Raw genomic sequence first — 24686 nt, forward strand, 5'->3', positions numbered from 1 at the left:
GTCTCAGCGCTCCCACTTAATTTCTTGCAAATGCAAGCATCTTCATCGTTTCTGATGAAATCAAAACTCTTTGATTATTTCATCCGGTGAAGATTCCAACTCCGCGATACTCACTTCATCCAATTGAAGTTTGTATACCTATCTAGTATTCCACGGACCTGCAAAACTCTTGGTTGTATCTAGTATACATCCTTCATACACACTTCTGGTAAGGAATGTATTTCTGCCATCCTACTATCATATCTCATGAAAGAAATATGTAGCGATTACTAGAATAATCCACATAGACTATAAGCATTGCCACGGAAGATGTAATCTTATCGTAGTCAACTCTTTGAACTTTTTCGTCAACTGCTTTTCGATAAGTCAAGCTTCTTTAAGGATATTCCATCCAAGTCCATCTACTTTATAGATCCATTTACTTTAAAAAAGTATTCACCTATCTTGGATTTCATGGCGCATAGCCATTTTAACGGAGTCAGGGCCCATCATAACTTCTTTGTATGTAGTTGGTTTATCATTGTTCAAAAACAATCCTTTGTCCACAAATCATTTATTTGATCACAAAATAAACCACATCTACAAGGTTCAATAAGTACTTTGATCTCCATGACTATAACACTTTGTAGACATGGGAGCCATGATCTTCGTAGCTGCTTCCGGAACCATTTCCGATGTTGTGCTACTCTAATCATCATGCTCAGGTTCATAAACCTTATCAAGTTTCATTGTCCTCCCACTCAAATAGTTCGCTAGAAACAATTTCTTTGAAATAAGTAAGAAACATCGACAAATATTTTTGTCTTTGACTTCATAGTGGAAAGAATTCCCAATCAATTTCATGGGATAATCAACAAAGATATTTATCCGATTTTGGTTGTAAACTCATTTACTTATGCTATGCATACCAAAATTTAAGAAAGGACTATTTAGGGTTTATACCCATGCCATAACTCGTATGGTGTCATTTCAATGGATCATGATGATGCTCTATTCAATGTAAAAGCGGTAGTCTCTAAAGCATAATCCACAAAAGTATAATGGCGTCATTTTATTTTATCTAATCATCAATCCAACAGGTTTGGATACGTCTCTTGGATACTCCATCATCATCATGATACTCCAAGAAACGTGAGTTGTAGAACAATTTCATAAATCTCTTAGATGTTCGCTAAAACTCGTAATTCAAATATTCCCACCATGATCCAATCATAGATATTTGACTTTTCTATTACGATGATTTTCACTTCATGCTGAAACTTATTTGAATCCATTCAAATGTTTTCAAACTTCTTCCTTATCGAATATATCAACATATATATACTCAATTCATTGTTAGAAGTTTTCATGAAGTAGAAGAATCTCCCGCACACAACTATGCCCAGTGAACAATATACATCATCATGTATGTTTTCACTAAGTTAGTTGCCCGTTCAACTCTTTGCCTATGAACGGTATTTAAGTCATTCACTTTAGAAGAGATTTGCAAGCGCCAAATGATTCAAAAATCATATGACTCCAAAAATCCATTCAAATGGAGTTCCTTCATGCGTTCCTTTCTAACATGACCTAAATGGCGGTTCCACTAATGAGTGGAATTCATATCATTTGCCTTATGGCATTTTAGCGTCAGTGTTATGCATGTGTGCTTCACCATAAAGATTTATAATAACTTATCCATCGTACATGGAATATGTCATAATCTGAACAACTCATTGTTTTCATTTGACTAGAGCAAAATAACAATTTATTGAGTTCTTTATTATAAATTCTAAGGGCTAGGTAGAATGCCAACGACAAACATAATAACACTTTATTATGTTCCAGACGTGCATTATTACCATATTCCTTATCGATCACTTAGGCCATCGTATTCTTGTATTGCGTTGTATTGTATGACATCTCATACCAACCAATCTGGTACAAATACCCAAGAATTTCATTATGTGACCAAACAAGGAATACATCCATAACATGTATATCATTTATATACACCTGAGCTAGACTTTCTAGTCTTTTCTTTCTTTTTGCCAAAATATCTTTTGTAGTTTCTCTTTTAGCTTTCCTTATTCTCAGAAAAACACTTCACCTTCAATAACTTCTAGGTATATTGGTCAAATACCAATAACCTTGAGGTTCTTACTTTAAAGTTGATCATCATATGACAAGTGTTCCAGATTTCACTATTAGTAATTTTGTAATATGATGAACATTTTCACTCACAATTTTATCCATCATATCATGACGACTTTTTGAGACCATGTATGTACATGCTAGGCTCGTAAAGTTTAACCTCAGTATTCGCATGTGCAAATCTGGCTTGCACCCGTTGTATGCACACGTAGAATCTATCACACCCGATCATCACGTGATGCTTCGAAACTACGAGTCTTAGCAACGGTGCATACTAAGGACGATCACTTCATGGATATGCGAATATCGTTAGTGCCCAAATAGTTGGAGGATCGGGACGCCTAGCGTCTTCAACCTTCGTACATTCCCATAAAACTTATGAATTTATGTAGTCTCACTAGATTATATTCTATCATCTTGCAATAGGGTCTTAGATATCACACATATATCATACCTTGCTTATTTCTGAAAACAAAATCTCCAGCTCCTTACTTTTCAAACGGATTTGAACTTCAAGTTTCACGGAGACAAGATGATTTGGTACTAATTGAAACCATTGCTCTTTGAATCATCAATGTGAGGTTTACTAAAAGTTTGCATTAGGACTTAATCATATCTTGATTCTTTAACAATACGGTACCAGTCCGTAAAGTTACTTGTCAGACTTAACAATATTTCTATCTCAATTACAAGACTAGCGCATGGTAGAAAATGGATGCCAATTCTACAAACTTTAATTCAAAATACTATTCAGACTATGTTCATGACAATTAGTTCATGTTTTAATCTAATTACTAATGAACTCCCACTTAATACAACATCCCTCATGGTTGTTAAGTGGTACACGATCCAAATCCACTACACCAAAACCGATCATCACGTGAGATGATGTAGCTTCAATGGTGAACATCAACATGTTGATCATATCATCCATATGACTCGTGTTCAACCTTTCGGTTTCCTGTGTCCCGAGGCCATGTCTGTACATGCTAGGCTCGCCAAGCAAACCCAACTATTCCGCGTGTGCAACATGGCTTACACCCGTTGTATGTGAACGTAGAATCTATCACATCCGATCATCACGAGATGCTTCGAGACGACGAACTGTAGCAACGGTGCATACGAGGGGAGAACACTTTATTATCTTGATATTAATGTGAGGGATCATCTTATAATGCTACCGTCGTGATCTAAGCAAGATAAGATGCATAAAGGATTAACATCACATGCAATTCATAACATGTGATATGATATGGCCTTTCTTCTTGTGCTTTTGATCTCCATCTCCAAAGCACACGAGCATGATCTCCATCATCACCAGGCATTGCACCAAGGTCCATGGCACTCGCTTCATGGTTGTCCATCACTCATAGCTACTATAACAACTACTTGAAATAAAGCTATTACATGATGAATAGACACGCAGTCTTAACAAATTTAAAGACAACCATTAGGCTCCTGCCGGTTGCCATAATACAATAATGAACATCTCATACATCAAATATAATCATCATCACATCATGGCCATATCACATCACCAAACCCTGCAAAAACAAGTTAGACGCCTCTAATTTGGTTTGCATATTTTACGTGGTTTAGGGTTTTCGAGTAAGATCCAATCTACCTACGAACATGAACCACAACGGTGATACTAGTGTTGTCAATAGAAAGAGTAAATTGGATCTTCACTATGGTGGGAGAGACGAGACACCCGCAAAGCCACTTATGCAATACAAGTTTCATGTCAAGCGTGGAGCAAGTCTCATGAGACGCGGTCATGTAAAGTTAGCCCGGGCCGCTTCATCCCACCATCCCGCAAGATGCAAAGTACACAAACTAAAGCAACAAACGCATCAACGCCCACAAAACCATTGTGTTCTACTCGTGCAACAGATCTATGCATAGACATGGCTCTGATACCACTGATGGGGTTCGTTGCATAGAAAACAAAAATTTCCTACCGCAAAACGAATAAAACCAAGATCTAATCTATGGAACATCCAAGATCTAATCTACAAGATCGAAGCAACGAGATTGATAAGATACTAACCCTTGAAGATTTCCAAAGCCTACGAGATCAGATCTCGTTGTTGGTGTAGACGATCATCCCCGGTGCTGCAATCCGGCGAAGCACTTCCGTACTCGGTCGCGCGTACGGTGTCGATGAAGCCCTTCCTCTCCCCGTTCCGGCGGGCAGCGGAGGTGTGGTAGATCTCCAGGAATCCCAGCAGCACGACGGCGTGGTGGTGGTGGTGGAGAAGAATTGCTGCAGGGCTTCGCCTAAGCCTGCGCAGCATATGGAGGAGGAAGAGAGGGGGCGGCCAGGGTTTCTAGATGGGGTGCCTTGGCCGGCCACTCCCTCCCCTCTTTATATAGGTGGGGGGTCGGCCTAGGGTTTCCCCTAGGGCCCACCTACCCCCTTTGGCCGGCCACATGGGGGGGCAAACTCCTCCCCCAAGTTTTCCCCCTTATCTCCTAATTTAAACCATTTATTTTAGGAGATAGATCTTATCTCTAGATTTAAACCATTTAAACTAGAGATAGATCTTATCTCTAAGGGGGGGCCGGCCTAGGCCCACATGTCATGGTGGGTAGGACCCACTATGCCATGTGGCGCCTATGTGGCCTCTCCCGGGGTGGTGGGCCCACTGGTGGCCCTCTAGAACCTTCTAGAAGCTCCGGTCAAAACACCGGACTTTTTCCCGAACCCTGGAAATTGACTTCCCATATATGAATCTTATTCTCCGGACAATTCCGGACCTCCTCGTGATGTCCTGGATCCCATCCGAGACTCCAAACAAAAACTTCGGACTCCAACTCATATTCCGAATCTACTTATGCGACATCGAACCTTAAGCGCGTCACCCTACGGTTCGCGAACTATGCAGACATGGTCGAGACTCCTCTCCGAGCAATAACCAATAGCGGGATCCGGAGATCCATAATGGCTCCCACATATTCAACGATGACTTAGTGATCGATTGAACCATTTACATACGATGCCAATTCCCTTTGTCTCGCGATATTTTACTTGTCCGAGGTTTGATCATCGGTATCTCCATACCTTGTTCAACCTCGTTACCAACAAGTACTCTTTACTCGTACCATGGTATGTGATCTCTTATGAACCATTCATATGCTTGCAAGCTAATCAGATGACATTCCACCGAGAGGGCCCAGAGTATATCTATCCGTCATCAGGATGGACAAATCCCACTATTGATCCATATGCCTCAACTCACACTTTCCAAATACTTAATCCCATCTTTATAACCACCCATTTACGCAATGGCATTTGATGTAATCAAAGTACCCTTCCGGTGTAAGTGATTTACACGATCTCATGGTCGAAGGACTTAGGCAACTATGTATCGAAAGCTTATAGCAAATTGAACTTAATGACTTGATCTTATGCTACGCTCATTTGGGTGTGTGTCCATTATATCATTCACCTAATGACATAACCTTGTTATTAATAACATCCAATGTTCATGATCACGAAACCATGATCATCCATTAATCAACAAGCTAGTTATACAAGAGGCTTACTAGGGACTCCTTGTTGTTTACATAACACACATGTATCAATGTTTCGGTTAATACAATTATAGCATGGGATGTAAACATTTATCATGAACACTAAGATATAACAATAACTAATTTATTATTGCCTCTTGGGCATATCTCCAACATATAGATGAACTAGACAAAGCTCACAAAGCTTTGAAGAGTGAATACACTCTCCTATCTTGTCAAATGAGCAACTTCAAATTAGGCTTGCTTCATATGATGTGCCTAGTTCCTCTACCCCTTCATGTGATCATGCAGATGTTATTGAGGAAAATGCTAGGTTGAAGGATGAACTTGCTAAGGCCTCCTCTCCCCAAAGTAAACTTTCTTTGGATGATCTCTTGAGTAAGCAAAGATCAAACAATGGGAAGGAGGGCCTTGGTTATGGGGCCAAGGCAAAGAAGGCAAACAAGCAAAAGGCCAAGCCCGCACAAGAGAAGAAGAAAGATATCACTAATGGTGAAGCCCCTAAGGGCAAAACCATTAATGATGATGATGCGGGAAATGCTAACCCTCACTATGTTTTATTTAAAGATTATTATGGTGATGTTTATGCTAAATATGTTGGCCCATATGATGGTTATGTTGCTTGGTCTATTTGGGTCCCAAAGACCCTTGTTGCTAACAAAAGAGGACCCATTGAGAAATGGGTACCTAAATCCAAGAATTGATCTCATGTAGGACTATGCCGCCGGAGGTTCAAAATGGGTACTTGATAGTGGATGTACAAGTCATATGACCGGCGGCAAGAACCTCGTCAAGGAGTTGAGGCCCAATATAAATGATATCACTGTCTCCTTTGGCGATAATTCTACATCTGAGGTATTGGGTTTTGGCAAGGTTGTGGTTGCACACAACATTACTCTTGTGGATGTCATGCCTGTCAAAAACCTTGGTTACAATTTGCTTTCCGTTTCCGCCCTTGGCAAGATGGGTTTCGCCGTCTTTATTGATAATGATATTGTGGTCCTCTTGTGGAGCAAGACTCTAAAAGTCGCTTTCGTTGGGTATCGCGAACATAACTTGTATGTGGTGGACTTTTCGGGGACCACCACTTCAAGTGCGATGTGCCTATTCGAAAAGGCGGATGTGGGTTGGTTGTGGCACCGCCGCTTAGCCCATGTCAACATGAGAACTTTGCAAAGTCTTCACAAGGGGAATCATATTGTGGGACTAATGGAAAATGTTTCTTTTGCCAAAGATCGTGTTTGTAGGGCTTGTGTTGAAGGCAAAATGCATGACTCTCCGCATCCAAGCAAGACTATCATCTCTTCCAAGAGGATCTTGGAGCTCCTTCATGTGGATCTCTTTGGTCCCGTTACTCATGCAAGTCTTGGTGCGAAGAAACATTGCTTGGTGATTGTTGATGATTACTCAAGATACACTTGGGTCTACTTTCTCAAGACGAAAGATGAGACTCAACAAATATTCATTGACTTTGCTACCGAGGTGCAACGCCAACACAATCTCCTTATTATGGCAATAAGAAGTGACAACGGCTCCGAGTTCAAGAACTATACACTCAATGATTTCCTTAGTGATGAGGGGATTCGACATCAATATTCCGTTGCTTACACCCCTCAACAAAATGGTGTTGCGGAGAGGAAGAACCGGACTCTTATGGATATGGCAAGATCTATGATGGCGGAGTATAAATCCCGCTATAACTTTTGGGCGGAAGCCATCTCCACCGCTTGCCACTCCTCTAACCGGCTCTATCTCCGCAAGGGCTTGAACAAGACTCCATATGAAATACTCACCGGGAACAAGCCTAATATCTCATACTTCAAGGTGTTCGGGTGTAAGTGTTTCTACAAAATCAAAGGAGTTCGTTTATCTAAATTTGCTCCTAAAGCTTTGGAGGGTATATTTGTTGGTTACGGTGCCGAATCTCACACTTATAGAGTCTTTGATATAGCCTCCGGGATTATCATCGAATCTTGTAGTGTGAGGTTCGAAGAAAATGATGGCTCCCAAGTGGGGCAAGTTGATGTATGTGCAGGTGATGAAATACCTCAAGATGCCATAGTAAGAATGGGTGTGGGATTTTTCCGCCCCATTGAGGGACACGGTGTGGCATCTCGGGAAGAACTATGCTCTACCACGGTGGAGCCCTCATCCTCTCAACATCAACAAACCCCATCTCTTGAAGCTAATGATGCACCAACCCAAGAACAAGAAGAAAACCCTCCCTCTCATGAACAAGATCAAGGACAAGATCAACCAAGAATTCATGATGGCTCCGATGAGTATCCATTTGACATTTGCGCTTCACCAAATATTGTCCAAGATCAAGCACATGAGGATGAGCAACCTCAAGAAATTGAGGAAGCTCAAGTTGAAGGTCAAGACGGGGACCCAAATGATCAAGTTGATCAAGTGACACCTCCAAGGCCAAGAAGAACCAAGGAGGAGATCGAGGCTCGTCGTTTAGCAAGAAGAGATAGGACCCTTGAAATTCGTGGACACACACATGACAAGGTCCTTGGTGATGTTCGAGCAAAAGTCTCCACAAGAAGGCAATTGGCTAACTTTAGCAATCATCATGCTTATATCTCCGTAGTGGAACCCAAGAAAGTGTTTGAAGCCCTTGAAGATTCGGATTGGGTGGAAGCTATGCACGAGGAACTCAACAACTTCAAGTGCAACAAAGTGTGGACCTTAGTAAAGAAGCCAAAGGAGTGCCGCAATGTTATAGGCACTAAATGGATATTCAAGAACAAGCAAGATGAGTTTGGAAATATTGTGAGGAACAAGGCAAGATTGGTGGCTCAAGGTTTCTCTCAAGTTGAAGGAATTGACTTTGGAGAGACCTATGCTCCCGTGGCTCACCTTGAATCCATCCGTATCCTTCTTGCTTATGCATCGCATCATAACTTTAAGTTACAACAGATGGATGTGAAAAGTGCATTTCTTAATGGTCCTTTGCATGAAGAGGTTTATGTTAAGCAACCCCCGGGGTTTGAGGATCTCAACTTTCCTAACCATGTCTACAAGCTTGATAAAGCACTTTATGGTCTCAAACAAGCTCCTAGAGCTTGGTACGAGCACCTTAAAGAATTGTTGGTAGACCGTGAGTTTGATGTTGGGCTAATCGATCCCACTCTTTTTACTAAGAGGGTCAATGGGAGCTTTTCGTTTCCCAATTATATGTTGATGATATTATATTTGGCTCGACTAACAAAGCTTTCAATGATGAATTCTCAAAGCTTATGACCGATAGGTTTGAGATGTCTATGATGGGAGAGATGAAGTTCTTCCTTGGTTTTGAGATCAAGCAATTGAGGGAAGGAACCTTCATCAATCAAGCAAAATATCTCCAAGACATGCTCAAGAGGTTCAAGATGACCGAGATGAAGGGTGTGGCCACTCCTATGGTCACCAAATGTCATCTTGCACTAGATCCCAATGGTAAAGAGGTGGATCAAAAGGTATATCGCTCCATGATTGGATCCTTGCTTTACCTTTGTGCATCTAGACCGGACATAGTGTTGAGTGTTGGTGTGTGTGCAAGGTATCAAGCTTCTCCTAAGGAGAGCCACATGATGGCTCTCAAAAGAATCTTTCGATATTTGGTTGATACCCCAAGATATGGTATTTGGTAGCCCAAAGGCTCAAGTTTTATTCTCAATGGTTATACCGATGTGGATTGGGCGGGTGACAAGGATGATAGGAAATCAACTTCCGGGGCTTGCCAATTCCTTGGTAGGTCCTTGGTGTGTTGGTCTTCTAAGAAGCAAAATTGTATATCTCTCTCCACCGCCGAAGCCGAATATGTTGCCGCCGCAAGTGGATGCACTCAATTGTTATGGATGAGGCAAACTTTAAAGGAATACGGTGTCATTTGTGACAAAGTGCCTCTATTATGTGACAATGAAAGTGCCATCAAGATTGCCTATAATCCGGTGCAACATTCAAGAACGAAGCATATTGAGATCCGGAACCATTTCATTAGGGATCATGTTGCCCGTGGTGATATTGAGCTTATCTATGTTCCTACCAAAGATCAACATGCCGATATATTCACAAAGCCTCTTGATGAAGCAAGGTTCTCTTATTTGAGGAATGAGCTAAATATCATTGATTCAAGGAGTATAGCTTGACCATCTTGCAAACACACCTTTGTCTCAAAACTTTATTTGGTTTAGATGTGGGCATGGAAATAGGGGAGTGCGGTTTAAATTATTGAGCTATCCCCCCCCATAATGCCAACATTAAGAAATCATTCTCTTTATATCATATGTTGATATGTGAGCTTCAATGATGAGTATTGGTTTGGACCCAAGATATATCTTCGCGGTGCCATACCATAACACTCATATATGGTGGCCTAGGCCACCACACTCTTCTTTGTGAAGAGTTGGAGTTATTTGGATCTTCATTGAGTTTTATTGACATCTCCTTGTTTATGGGAAATCACTCACTTTTGGCCTTCATTTGCATTATTTGCAAAAATGAGTGATCATGTACCATCTCACAGTTTGGCGCATCTGTCCTAAGCCTATCTCATCTAAGCCATATCCTCTTCCCGCTCCGAGTGCACCAACTTCCTTTGAAAAACTGTTCCTGGCACAGCTTTTTCCGTTTCACCGGAAGTTCCGGTCGTTCTGACCGGTACTTCCGGCTGGAATTTTCTGCCAGCTCCTGCCGCTGTTGCTGATCAATTGGGGTGGTTTCTGGGGGACCGGAAGTTCCGGCTCCAACGAGCGGAACTTCCGCCCTTACGAAACCACTACATATCCGGTCGGGAACGGGGAGGCAGTTCTTGCCTCCTCACTTTCCCCCACCCAAGATCTGTTCTAGTTCTCTCTCTCCCTGTGGTGGCTGCTCCTCTCTCCGGCCGGATCTCCCTTCTCCGGCGACCTCCGCTGGATCGGCTCCGTGGATTGGCATCCACTCCCTCTCCTCCTCCATGGCTCCCCCCGGTTTGTGCCCTCTCCCTCTCTATGTTTGGGTAGACCTCACTAGATGAACAATAGGGCATACTCTAGGCAATGCTATGGTAGATCTTCTCTAGATGCCTTTCCTTGACTAGATCTTGCATAGGATGTTGTGGTAATGCGGTTAGACGAACCATTGCCACAGATCTGGTGAGAAACTGTGCTATTTTTCGAACAGCCGGATGTTCCGGCTCCAAAGTCCGGAACTTCCGCCGCGGGGCGGAACTTCCGCCGGTTCTCACCGGAACTTCCGGCCTGGCGAATTTTTCTGCTGTTACTCAATATCCTGTGTAGGCTCTGGTTTTTGGCCTCCTTGCTAGTGTGCACTCATTTATCATTCCTATCTTGTTGATTTCATCTCAGGTTCATCCAAGAAGAGAGGCAAGGGTCATGTGGATGAGATTGAGGAAGAACTTGAGCAAACTAGACCATCCAAGCTCACCGCTCGTCAGCAATCCGCTCAAAGGCAAAAGACACCCGCAGTGAGAGGCAAGAATATCCATGTTTCTGTGAAGAACTTGCAGTATCTTGAGTACAAGTATAATCTTTCGAATGTGCTTTTCATGATTATTTACTACAGTCTACATAATTTTGCTGTTTGGTATAATATATGCATCACCATTTGTTTTCTTGTTTTACGATGTAATGTTTAAATTGTACTTTCGTTTCTCTTTCATGACGAATTTGAAATGTCTTCTTCAGGTGGTATATTGAAATTTGTCAGCACTTCAACTGAGCTATTAAACATGCTATTCTTATGTCACTCCTAGAACCGTCCAACCAAACCAACTTATATACTGCTCCCTTTGAATTTGTTCTTCACGATTGTAATTTCTTTTCTTTGGACCTAGAAAAAGATGATATCTTATTTTTTAGGTTGGTGCAAATTTATCCTATATAAACTTATACTGGATGTAGTTATGTGTCATGTGAATGATCCATGGCACAAAATAGCTTTGTGGTTGACTGAATTTGTTACGAGATTCGGGCTAGACGATCTAAAGAAACCTTTGAAAACAAATTGAAAAGGCAACATGAATTGCACAGAAGGTTCACCAGTGCTGCGCCAATTATAAAGCTGAAGATAACATATTGTTGCTGCTTTCTTTCCGGCGATTGAGGTGCTGAACGTCTCCTTAAACAAGTTTTCCAGGCCGCACCCCTTGTTCCCCAGTGTGGCAAACATGATTGTCCTAGACATCTTTGGCAGATGCGCCATTTATATTTCTTGGCCTTTGGGTCAGTTTATTTCATAGAAGAAACTTTACTCTAGGTTGTGGTTTCACACAAATTGTTTTGTTGCTCATTCACATGTCAGCATGCTAAGTGATTCCAAGTTATTGCTGATATTGGAAGATTTACTCAAGCTATTGTACAATCGTGCACTTCAGATCTGATGTAGCAGTATTATCTTCAGCAGGTGCCTACTATCCATCTGAACATTAAATGTTACTATCTTTTGTACACAACATTTGCTACGTTTTCACATTTCTTTCATAAAACTAATTTTTGCATTTCATTTTGGATTCCCCGCTCGGAAAAATTGATAAGTGCTTGAGGCTTGGCGGCCCCGGTCATCAGAATATTAACAAAACAAATTGCAAATTTTGCGATGTCTTACATTTAGTCAATACATGGTTGATCTGTCACCAATGACTCTATGTTCAGTGCTTCTGTTAATATAGGATCCTTAATAATAATTTGATTTAGACTTGAAAGGATCTCACTCTGATCACCTATCAGTCTGTATTGAATTTATTTGAAAGTTTTTATCACATTGTGCAAGAATTTGAAAACCAGAATGCATTTAGTATGCACCTATTGTTGTGACACCCTTCTTTCATGGGAAACGAAATGATACTGGAATATTAGATGAATTCCAGTGGGCTATATGCGTTATTTCATCATGGTGCAACTTACTCCTGCCACTGGTACCTATTTGTTGGTTAGATCATCTAGAAGAGAAAATTCACCATGTGAAAGACCTGTTATATCTCATTGAGTTAGGCAATCTGACACTGAACACAACTTATACCGCGCACGTGCATGCTCACATCCCATGCCTCATTAAGCCCTACGCTCCAGCTCGATGCCCCCAATCTGCAGTAGTTGCACAGAACACATGGCTCTTTGCTATCTACTAGATGGACCTAGCGTGCTCTGCTGCGCCGTCCTCCGATACCCGCATTTAGATTTGTCACGCGACTTTTCATAGGCTTATACAGTTGTAGTGAAGATGCTCGCCCTGTGTATCCTCTAATTTAGAGCATCATGCGCATCAGATGTGGCGGGCACAGTTCCATAAACATATCTTTGATGCTAAATAAACAGGGCATGATACTGGGCAGTATCTGCAGCTCTAATTGTACCTACTCATGTAACTACTACTCGGCGCAGTGTAAGATGCCTCCACAGGCTATCCTCTTCAGGAGAGGCAGACACCAGATGGTCTCAGAACAGCTGCCCACCTAAGACTAAAGCACTGAGCTGCAAATCCGTCAGATCCCTCCACTTCCGCTCAAAAGCTAGGGAGCTTAGAGCTCTTCTGAGATTGCAGATTGTTTGATAGCATGTCTAACCCGAGAATTTGAGAAACACTTAATTAATATGTGGGAACAGCACATAGAAATCAAACTGCTCCACAAAATGATCGTTGTAAGAAAAAATAACGATAGATCTAGAATCAGGGTGCCATCCATACATTCTGGGATGCCTGATTTGGTATTTTGACAATTTGATCACAGCATATTTGACATCAGCAATTGCAACTGCATCTTTTGTTTGAATACCTATCAGGTCTCACCGGTAATCAATGTTGGTATATCTTATGTTAGTTTTTTTTTCACTTACAAACATTACATCGCCTCTCACATTCAGAATAATATTTAAGCTAAAAAATCACACTTATGAAATATCATTAATTCCATTATTCACAAACAATGTAAGAACTACAGTCCAGTTCCCAGCTATTTTATCAGAGCGACTATTTTATCAGAACAATCCTCCAGTGAGTTGTGTTACCCAAATAAGGAAAACATCTAACCTCTACTATATCAGTACACAAGCTGCTTACCTTTTGTAGTGCTAAGGAACTGTGGATTCTAAGCAACAAATAATTGTCTCCCGAGCCATGTACCTTTAAAATATACACTGAGTTCCAGGTTCTATGCACGCCTTCAAAATGGAAATATGAAGCCAGATGGAATCTTCTGAAACTAATCTAGGTTACCAAATATTATTTAGTTACTTCAGATATATGGGTATCCATCCAATACCCCTTACCTCTAATCTTACAGATTCTCAAACTCTTCTTCCAAGTTGTTAGCTAAACCTGGACCTTCATTAAAACAAAAGAATGACCAGTCCTATGTACTTTGTATCCTTTCCATGAGTATACCACGGGTACTTATGCTATCGTTGCTTAAAAGAGCCTGTAAACTTATATGAACGGCCTATGCTTAATAAATTGCAGAGGTTGACATCACAAGTACATATAATGGTGTTGCTTGAGCAGGGTGTTTTGTGTTCATTGAGAACAAAAAACTAACACATGGTCGACTGCAGGCAAGATTGGAAATTAGTTGACATATACATTCTAAACTTCATCTACAATCTTATTTCAGGTATAACTCCACTAAGTAGTTCAAGGAAGAGAAATTGATAAATTGGAAGGGGACAATGACGACCAGCAAAACATTAAGCAGGTCCTTGATCCTGCCTTAGACCGTTAGTTAACCTTCTGCAAGTTGTATCTCGAAATGTTTTTGCATCTGAAAAAGTTGCCTCTGCCATGAAGCTATTTCTATTACAGTATGAGTGTCTGGTGCCCTGATATCAGTGTTTATTTCAGCCGATATTAACAAGGCGGAATTTACCAGTAGCGTTGTTACACACTATATATTGTGGGATGAGCTACAACATATTATACCTTGTGGTGCCGCTAGAATAATGTCTATGGATCTCATTGTGTAAGTCTTTCAGTAACTAATATAAGAGCTCATCTCCCTAGAAATGATTAGTGGTTGACAGGATCCACTTGAACCAACTTGAGTGCTTTTCTTAAGCACATCAAGATGAAGTTGGTATGCAATCAATCTAACAACTTCAGTCCCCAAAAGGGAAAAAATGACTACAGCATCATCTGAGTTCATTATGATGAGCATGATCTAATTTTGCATGACTTGCATCTTTCAAGAAAATGCCAACGACAAATGAAGAAAATGGCAGCAGTAAATACAAAGCCATACCATGGCTATAGAACATTGCCTCACAGTCTGTGAAGCAAACTACAAAGAAACTGAGGTGTGTTCCCTAATTAATGATTAAAGACAATGCACCTAATCACACAAAAAAATCATAAATTAATTATCAGGTGGGTCCACTCCTCTATAAACATAGATAATAAAAAGGAACCAAAGAAATTCTAGATAATGAAGTCATACTGCTGCTAATAGCAATTATGGTATAAGTTTACAATTCATCTCAGCAGATGTACTAACAGGGTACTCACATCACGGATGCACTTGTACAACATTACTTTGTTAGTCGCATGGAAAAACATATTATCAAGCCTTTATATGTACTGTATTAGAAAACAGAGAATCTAATATCTAGGATATTTTTGCAACTGACACAGCTAACGAAAATACACTCACCAAAATCCCCCTGTCCAAACATCCCAAATGAATTTACCCTACAAATTTCCTTTCACCAACAGATGATGGCTAGGGGCAGTGCACGCATTGAGCAGGGAGAAAGAAAAATGCGGGTAAAACGCCCACGGTTTTCTTTGAGATCGAATCTTGATCTACAGTAGGGTTCAAACCGAGCTGTGTGTGTGCGGGTGGGGTGTGTCATGGACGTTGTTGAAGGTGCTGGCCGAGGAAGGCAACCCTGGAGGCGGCGGACGTCCCGTCCAACGCTGATGCTGCGCTTCCTCATCGGTTGCGCAGGCGAGGGCTGCGGCCAGCGGCCTCCTGCAGATTCCGCATCCCCCCTTCGGCAGCCATTACATCGCGACGGCGATGGAATTCGCCGGCGGCGCAAACGTGCGGAAGAGAAAAGGTAGAGTTGCACTTTTCCCGCACTCCCATCACAGATCCAGGGCACACATCACAAACCAGCCACAAAAATTCAGAGAAGAAAAGAGGAAAACGAACCAGCTCAGAGAAAGCAGGCGCGACAGAGAGGACCGGCGGCTACATCGACACCGTCGAAGAACCGCGTGCACCGCCGCAAATGCAAGAACGAAGAGGACGAGCAGAGCACGACTGGGCGAGGAGAACTGCCGCCCCAGGCCGCAGCCAAGAAACATGAAGAACCAACCCCCGGTCAAACCAACCCCGAACCGACGCTCAACTCCTAGGCCTCGCCGACGCGTAGACACGGCGTCGCGACGACACGCGCTGACCAAACCACGGCCCATCACCGAATGGAGAAAACGCAGAGCGAACATCCCTCCAGGTGGGGCTCCGGTGGGGTCCATGACAAGGACCGGCAAATCAACCAGGAGGGCGCGCAACCCTGGGAGCTTAGTGCTCTTAGGAGATTTTAACTTATATAATTTATTGAACCTCAGCCAGCAGATAGATGCTATATGGATCTACTTTTAAAAATGCTAGGCAGCATGTCATTTGAGTTTATCAATAAGTGCAGTTCATGGATCTGTATCTAGGTATATCCATTCATTTTATACTACGAGAACACCTAGATATAGTTAGTCCAAATTTATTAGAGTGTGGATTCCTAAATGATATTGTTCTTACTTCCTGGCTTAAATATCTTTTTTCAAGAGGTGCTGAGGGCCTGTCACTTTGAGATCTCTTCAGCAGCTTGCTTTTTTTGTTCTGCAGACTACGAACGAAATTATCCAAGAAGTATCAGAAAAAAACTATTTCTTTGTTCTTGGGCAGTCATGTATAAAAGTTGCACCAAATGTTGTTTCTCTGGAAAATTTACAAGAGTGCAGGCTGGCAGAAGAATTTTGTCCCCTTCCAAAATGTCATAGGGAGAATAAAGATAAGCTAGAGGTATGTCGATCAGGTTATCCATACTCCCATGTTGTATATATATAAATTTATCGGCTGTTTATTGATAATCGTTATCTTGATTATATATAAGCATTATTGTGTTTACATACTATATCAGTATTGATAGCTCCATAACTGCTACATGCTCTCTTTTCTACACACTTTTGTAATTACGAGATTTATTTTTCAATTTGTAAACTGGATTGCCAGATTAAGAAGATAGATTTTCATGCAATCAGTATTGTAGCCTCTCTGTGCACAACCCAGCAACTTCCTGATTGAATCTGACAGTAGTGTTGCCTTAGTTGTTTCTTTGCATTTTGTAGTTTCAGTTCCTTCTTGATATGGTTCTTCGCACGTAGGTGCTTTACCCTTATTATACTGGCACCACTTATTTGTTTTAAAGCACATTGTGTGAGGGATTCAGATGCTCTATATGCAGATAGTTCTCATGAAATGAGTGGTTATATGTTCAGCATTTCATCATGCTTAGCTTATTAGACTATACATACATGATGCTGGCTGCTGGCATGCTTTAGTTTGTCCCCTGCAGCTAGGTGTCGGCCATGATGTTTCTTGTTTTGAAGTGTAGGTGCAACAAAGATGAGCTTACCATCTATATATCAGAAATGGATCTGTTGCTTTAGAATCATATAGAACTGCAGTTGCTAAACTTTCATGTTGTTTTTTTTTTTGTCAGCAGCTACTAAACTTGCGTCTTACTTTTTATGAGGCATTGAGTTCTTTCTTGGTTGGGATGGCAACCAGCAGTCCAGCACTAGCCAAAGTTTTGGTGGGACAGTATTGTCAATAAGGGTGGCTTCAGATTATCTGAACACGAAACAATGACGACAAAAGACTTACACTACCGTTCCGATGTTGGCTCTAGCTTTCTTTCAATTGCACACTTCCATCCAGGATCAATATTGACCGACACAAGACGGAGCAACAGGGACAAGTTTTCCTGAACAACTCGAGTCAATTATTCATCGTCCGAAACAGAAACAAGAAAAGCCTCACCCAGGGACAAGGGCAATCGGAAGGGGGACACTCAGCCGGCCATGGGGTGGTTGACGATGTACTCGATAGCGAGCTGCATGGAGTCGATCTTGTCGGCCTCCAAGTCGGGGATCTCGAGCTTGAACTCTTCCTCAATCGCCATCACCACCTCCACCGTGTCCAAGCTGTCCAGCCCCAGATCCTTGTCGAAGTGTGCATCGGGGGTTACCTGAGGACCGTGCTCCGTGTTAGGGACTTAGGGTTTGGGTTTGGATCGATCCGGGCCAGCACGACGCGATGCGGAATTGAAGTTACCTTGGAGGGGTCAACCTTGGGGTGGCTCTTGAGGACATCGAGAACGCGGTCTACGACCTCGTCGCGGGTGAGGTGCGCGTCGTGGGAGGACATTGGCCGCGTGAGCCACAGCGCCTGGGCGTGGGGCTGGCCCGCCGCGGCGGCAGCGGCGAGAGGTGCCACCGTGGTGGGCAAGAGGCGGATGTGGCGGAGGATCGCCGGACGAAGCGCCGCCGCCGCCATTTTCCTTTTTCCTCTTTCTCTTCCCTCGGGATTTTGACTCGGCTGGAGACAGGAAGGAGCTGAGGCTGGACGCGCCGCGCCGCTCCGCTCATGGCGTTTTCCAGATGGGCCTGGCCCAACACGACGACCACGTGACGCAGCTCAACTTGAAGTTGGCTCGCTGCGTGAGTAGATTCCAGCCAGCTAGTGTAGTTGCATAGATATTCAGGGCAAGGTGAGGTTAACGTGCATATGCATGCACGTTTCATCCAGGGACATTTCCAGTTTTCAAAATTAAACATTTTCTGTTTTTGGAAAGTCATCATTTTAAATCAGAACATATTCTAAATTTAAACAATCGAATAGGATTTGCCCGTCCCTATTCTTCGCTTTAAGCGGAACCTCCGCATACTCCCGTTAGGAAATGGGCTCGGCCCAAGTAGTGGTTTCCGCGAGGGCGCGAGTCCGCACTGTTGGTTCGATTCGTCATATTTCCGTTAGCAAACTCTTTCTTTTCACGTTGTTTTCTCTCGTCCGCTTTAGTTTTTTTCCGTGTGCTTTTTTACTCGATTGGTTCGCCGTTCTTTTTCTCTCGCCTGGTTCCTCGCTAGAAAGTAAATCTTCACAAAGAAACATTGCAATGGATCTTCACGTCACATACATTTGAAATGGATTAAACTAAATAAGTACTACTATGTGCTGAAGTTCATAAGTTCAAAACCCGAACAACTAGGTTGATCTTCAAAAATTTGAACGAACCACGTGAACAATATTTGAATAATATGTGAACATATTATTTTTATGCAATGATTTTTTCATTTATGGTGAACGATTTCTAATGACAACACTCATCTTATTTTAACGATTTTTTTAAGAAAAAAATAATTTATCAGTTAAAGGCCATGAACCAATTTGCAAAGAACAAAAATAAAATAGAAGAAATAAAAAAGTTCGTGAACTGAGAAAAGTCCATGAACAGAAAAATGCCCGTGAACAAAAAAAGCCATGAACTAATTTATGAAGAACATAAAAAGGGTCGTGACAAGAAAAAGACCCTAAACAAATTTGCGAAGAACAAAAAAAGATCATGAATTGAAAAAAGGTTGTGAACATGAAAAGTATGTCGTAAACCGAAAAAGCCGTGAACCAATTTACGTAGAAAAGAAAAGGAAGGTGCCAAGAAAAATGTCATAAACACATTTGCGAAGAACAAAAAAATTGTGAACAAAAAAGTAGTTGTGACTAGAAAAATATCGTGAACGGAACAAAAAAAGGTCGTGAACGGAAATATTTCGTGAACGGAATTTTTTGAATTTGAACAATTTTAAGTTTGAATGATTTACGAATTTGAACATTTTAAAATTTGAAAGATTTTCTAATTTGAACATTTTTAAATTTGAACGATTCTTGAATTTAAACAATTTTAAAACTACACAAATTTCAAATTTGAACGATTTTCCAAAAGGAACATTTCCTTAACCTGAAAGATTTAAAAAATATTGATGTTTTTGAAATCAAAACAATTTTTAAATCAAAATTTTTTAAAATTTCGGAAATGTTCAAATTAAAAAATGTTCAAATATGAAAAAGTTCCAAATTGAAAAATGTTCAAATTAAAAAGTATGGAAATTTCAAACAAAGATCAAATCTGAAAATTGTTCAAATGCCGAAAAATGTTCATATCAAAAAGTGTTCAAAATAAAAATTGTTTAAACTAAAAAATTGTTCAAATTTTAAATATTCAAATCTAAAAATGTTCATACTTAAAAAACGTTAAAAGTCGAAAAAATTCAAATTTTGGAAAGTTCAAAAAAGATCAATTGGCAAAACAAAAAACTGGAGAGAGAAAACCAGCAGAATCAAATAAAAAACGAGTTGAAAATGAGAAAGCTGAAGCAAAAAAACGAAGGAAAACCAATTTCGTCGCTAATGGGCCGGCCCAACTCGATCCCGCTCTGAGCGGAGCGTCCGCTCGCTCCCGCGTTGAGCGGAGAATAGGGATTGCGCTCCTTTACGCCGAGCAGGTCGGCACAGTGTAGGTGCCGCACACCCCCGTACGTACGTGGGCTTGGCCCAAAATCTCGTTCGGTTTGCCTTCCGATTTGTACCGCCCCGGGTGGGTTAGGTTACGTTTGGCTGATTTGATTTGAAGCATGGTAGACTGATTCTCAATTGTTTCTTCTGTTCCGCAACCGATTGTTCTGTTTCGCTACTCATTCTTGCTATTCACAACTGATTAGTAGTCTTCTGTATTTGTGTGTGCATTGGCCAGGAAAGCACCAAATATATTGTCAAACTAAACATTTATCATACTCGCTCATCCAACAAAAGACGTCGAACTTTATCTAAATTTAGATGTATCTAGACGTTATTTAGTGTATAGATATATTTAAATTTAGATAAAAATGAGATATCTTTGTTGGATGGAGGGAGTACTTTAATTATGGTGTAAAAGTTGAACAACTTTTCAACTTCAATATTTATCATACATGGATACAGATTTTAGTTTGCTCATTTAAGAAACTTGAACGGTTTCTCGGAAAATTTTGAAGCATGAACAGTTTCAACCTTGAACATAAATCAATAAATGAACTTAATTTTTGTAAAGAACAAAAATGAAATTAAGCTTTCGTTCAAACATATAACTACGATGGACACATTTTAGTTTTACAAAATTATGAAATTTGAACGGTTTCTTATTTGAACATATTATTTCAGTACTGAAATTAATTGTTTTATACCTTGAACATAGATCAAACATGAAGAAAGTTTTACAAATCAACTTACGTTTTTAAAAGAATAAAATTGAACTTTAGTTTTGTTCAAACATATATTTACGACTGAACTAATTATAAATCTCTGAAATTATGAAATTTGAACGGTTTCTTGTTTGAACATATTATTTCAATACTCAAATGAATTGCTTTCTACCTTGCACCTAAATCAAACGTCAACAAAATTTTAGAAATGAACCTAAGTTTTGTGGAGAATAAAAATAAACATAATATTTGGTTCAAACAAATACCTACGTTGAACCAATTTTTAAAATTTTAAATTATGGGATTTGAACGGTTTTCTAAGTTGAACACTTCTAAAGTAAAAAAAAAAGTTGAACATTTTTTTAACTTGGATATAGATCATAGTTTTCTTATTTAAGAAATCTGTACGGTTTTCTAAAGTAAACAAAAAAAAAATCGAAATTAGGAGACATGAACGTTACTACCTTTAACATTAATCTGACATGATATTTTTGAATAAATATACTTAATTATTGTAGAGAAAAAAATTAAGTTTTGTTCAACATATACATACGAAGAATGAATTTCAAATTTTCAAAATTATGAAATTTGAAAAGTTTCCTAAATTTAGCATTTCTCAATTAAAATTTGAGCAATTTTCTAACTTGAACATTTTTTCGTACTTAGAGATTTTAGTTTAATCATTTAAGACTACGATGAACAAACTTTAGTTTTCCAAAATTATGAATTTTGAACTGGTGCTTGAACATATTATTACAATACTAAAATGAACAAGTTCCTAACTTGAACACTTGTGATACGAGGATCCCACCTCATCCTCTTCGAGTTTGCCCTATCTTTCACAGCGAGACAACCAGTAGATAGAATCTCCTAATAACGCGATGAACGCAACTTGGAGAAGAGGAACGAATCCAGCAAGCAACGTGAAGATGAACTGCACGCCTCGAACCCTAGCTTGATAATCCTTGATTGATAGGGAAAAGGTGTCCGATCTTTCGATGACATGAAGATAACGTCGATTTGTTGGTGGAGTTCGTGCTTGACGATCCGACTACACGTGCAAAGCTCATGCGCCAATGCACTCGCTAGGACAATCTTCGGAAGTTACTGATCTTGCGGTTGCACGATCAGCCTGACCAGCGAGAGTCTTAGATCCTACCTGAAATCGAGAACAAGTAAGAACTAATATTGCAATCAGAATATTGCGGATGAAAGATGAAACCTTTATTGAATAAGGTGGGATTCCGAATAGTCGGTCTTGTTCTGGGCGTTGACCTCAAAAGAAGTACACGAGAGTTGCAGCAATGTCTAACTTTTAATCTAATCAAAATCCGAGTCTAAACGTGACGGCTATGGTGGTATTTAAAGGAGGTAAAAGGTGGGGTTTCGGCCAGCCATGTGTATGGTGGCCGAACCAAACCCTAGAAGGTCTTTCCCCTTCAATACAGACTCTAAAAAGTGGCTGACTTAATTCATGCGAAAATAACATGGGTCTGGCCCAAAACTAAAGGTGACGCAGCACCATGTAATCATATGGACGAAATTATGAAGTGAAAAACTCTATATTTCGTCCATATCTTCATCTTCAATTATGGTGGCTTCAAAGTTCTGAAATCTCCACTTGCAGCGTCCTCTTCAATCCTCACATGTTTGCTGCCATCTCCATGCACGATCATGCTCCAAAGCTTGTCCCTCCTGTCCATGCTAGGTCCATCATTCATAAGAGTAACAAATACATCTGATTTAGGCAGCATCATATTCTCATGTATGTGAGGAATAGTTTCAAGAAATAAAAGTTCATGATAGTTAAGTTGCTTGGCACGAGCTCGAGTAATTGGTCCTTGTATTTGTGTGGTTGTAGGTACAGCGGTTGTATCAATAGATGGGATGTCCTCATCATGCTCCCCTTCTTGAATTGAAGTTGTCCTCGACGCGATCTCATCTTCTTCACCAAAGTAAGGCTTCAAATCTGCAATGTTAAATGTAGGACTAACAGGACCCAATTCTGTAGGAAGATCAAGTTTATATGCATTATCATTTATTTTCTCTAACACCTTAAAAGGACTAGCAGCGCATGGCATTAATTTAGACTTGGCAATTCAGGAAAACGGTCTTTGCGCAAATGCAACCAAACAAGATCACCAACATCAAACACAACTTGCTTTCTTCCTCTATCCCCAGCAATTTTATACTTAGCATTCATGCGTTCTATGTTGTCTTAAGTAGTCTCATGCAATTGTAATATCAATTCAACATGTTGTGTAGCATCTAAATTATTTTGCACGGAAGATGGTAAAGGCAATAAATCAATAGGTGCACGTGGAACAAAATCATACACAATCTCAAATGGGCACATCTTAGTGGTAGAATGCAGTGAACGATTGTAAGCAAATTCAATATGAGCTAAACATTCTTCTCACAATTATAAGTTCTTCTTCAAAACAGTCCACATCATAGTATACAATGTTCTATTTATTACTTCAGTTTGTCCATCAGTTTTGATGAGGTCTAAGACCTAGTTTGTGGCCCGATCTCGCGATTGACCCAAATCCAAAGGGGGAAAAGAGGGAGAGGAGGAAGAACGCGAAGAACGCGAAGAACAAACACACGCACGCCAACCCGATACAATCGAATTCTTACTCTCGTGGCTCGATGGACCACGCCAATAGAATCAACCGGAAGAGACACTAGGTAGAATTCCGGATGAGAGATCGGGGTTGGAGACGAAGACCGGCGAGAGAGAGACAGAGAGAGAGAGAGAGAGAGAGAGAGAGAGAGAGAGAGAGAGAGAGAGAGAGAGAGAGAGAGAGAGTAGAGCACACTAGAATCTCAATCACAAGTATCCAAATCCTCAACAAGAGTAGCCTTGATTACAAAGGGGATCTAACCCTAGGGAGACAAAGCTCAAAAGTAGTTTTAAGCTCAGATTATGTCTAAAGAGTGAAAGGGGGCGTCCTGGGTACTTATATAGGCCTACAGGGCGACACATGGCGAAAAGGTACGAAGTACACGACTTAAGCAGTTTTGACAAGGCAATTCGACGAATCCGGTCAGGAGCCCGGTCAGACCGGCCCTGGGACCGGGGCGTCCGGTCCAGACCGGGTCCTAGACCGGAGGGCGACCGGAGAGGGGTCCCGGAGGCGCAGTAACGTGCCCGATTGCAGTCAGCGAAGAGCCCGGTTTGGACCGGGGCGCCCGGTCAGGAATCCGGTCAGACCGGGTCCTGGACCGGCTGGCTCCTTCCCTTCCTTGGCGCGCTTCGGATGACGTCGGGTCCAGCTCCACGTGCATCTTCTCGTCCAGCTGCTCCTCTCCTACTTTTGACCATGGTGTGTCCTCCTCTCCGGGGTCTTGATGCACCTCGTACCTAATAACACAAAGCGTGTCGGCATGAGGTAGCAATCTGATGGCGTGTATTTCACACGTTCGTTGGGCAACCCCAAGAGGAAGGTATGATGCGCACAGCAGCAAGTTTTCCCTCAGAAAGAAACCAAGGTTTATCGAACCAGGAGGAGCCAAGAAGCACGTTGAAGGTTGATGGCGGCGGGATGTAGTGCGGCGCAACACCGGAGATTCCGGCGCCAACGTGGAACCCGCACAACACAACCAAAGTACTTTGCCCCAACGAAACGAGTGAGGTTGTCAATCTCACCGGCTTGCTCGTAACAAAGGATTAACCGTATTGTGTGGAAGATGATTGTTTGCAGAGAAAATAGTAAAAACAAGTATTGCAACAGATT

The 24686-nt window shown here is 41.2% G+C and overlaps 1 protein-coding gene across 1 annotated transcript; it reads right to left on the reverse strand.

The window, feature by feature from the left end:
• Positions 1 to 17615: 17615 nt before the first annotated feature.
• LOC124703251 (acyl carrier protein 1, mitochondrial-like) lies at positions 17616 to 18264 on the reverse strand. The gene is made up of 2 exons (XM_047235474.1): positions 17987 to 18264; positions 17616 to 17900 (listed from the first exon to the last, which is right to left on the reverse strand). Exons 1-2 carry the CDS (start codon positions 18206 to 18208, stop codon positions 17724 to 17726), a joined length of 399 nt encoding a protein of 132 aa, XP_047091430.1. The 5' UTR covers positions 18209 to 18264; the 3' UTR covers positions 17616 to 17723.
• Positions 18265 to 24686: the final 6422 nt, after the last annotated feature.

Source organism: Lolium rigidum, chromosome 3 (genome assembly GCF_022539505.1).
Source record: "Lolium rigidum isolate FL_2022 chromosome 3, APGP_CSIRO_Lrig_0.1, whole genome shotgun sequence".
NCBI lineage: Eukaryota > Viridiplantae > Streptophyta > Magnoliopsida > Poales > Poaceae > Lolium > Lolium rigidum.

Excerpts from the sequence above, each read along its gene's own strand:
- LOC124703251 (XM_047235474.1), bottom strand. The coding sequence starts at position 18,208 with ATGGCGGCGGCGGCGCTTCGTCCGGCGATCCTCCGCCACATCCGCCTC. Across the intron at positions 17,901-17,986 it reads CCAAGGTTGACCCCTCCAAG|GTAACCCCCGATGCACACTT; the intron begins GTAACTTCAATT and ends CACGGTCCTCAG.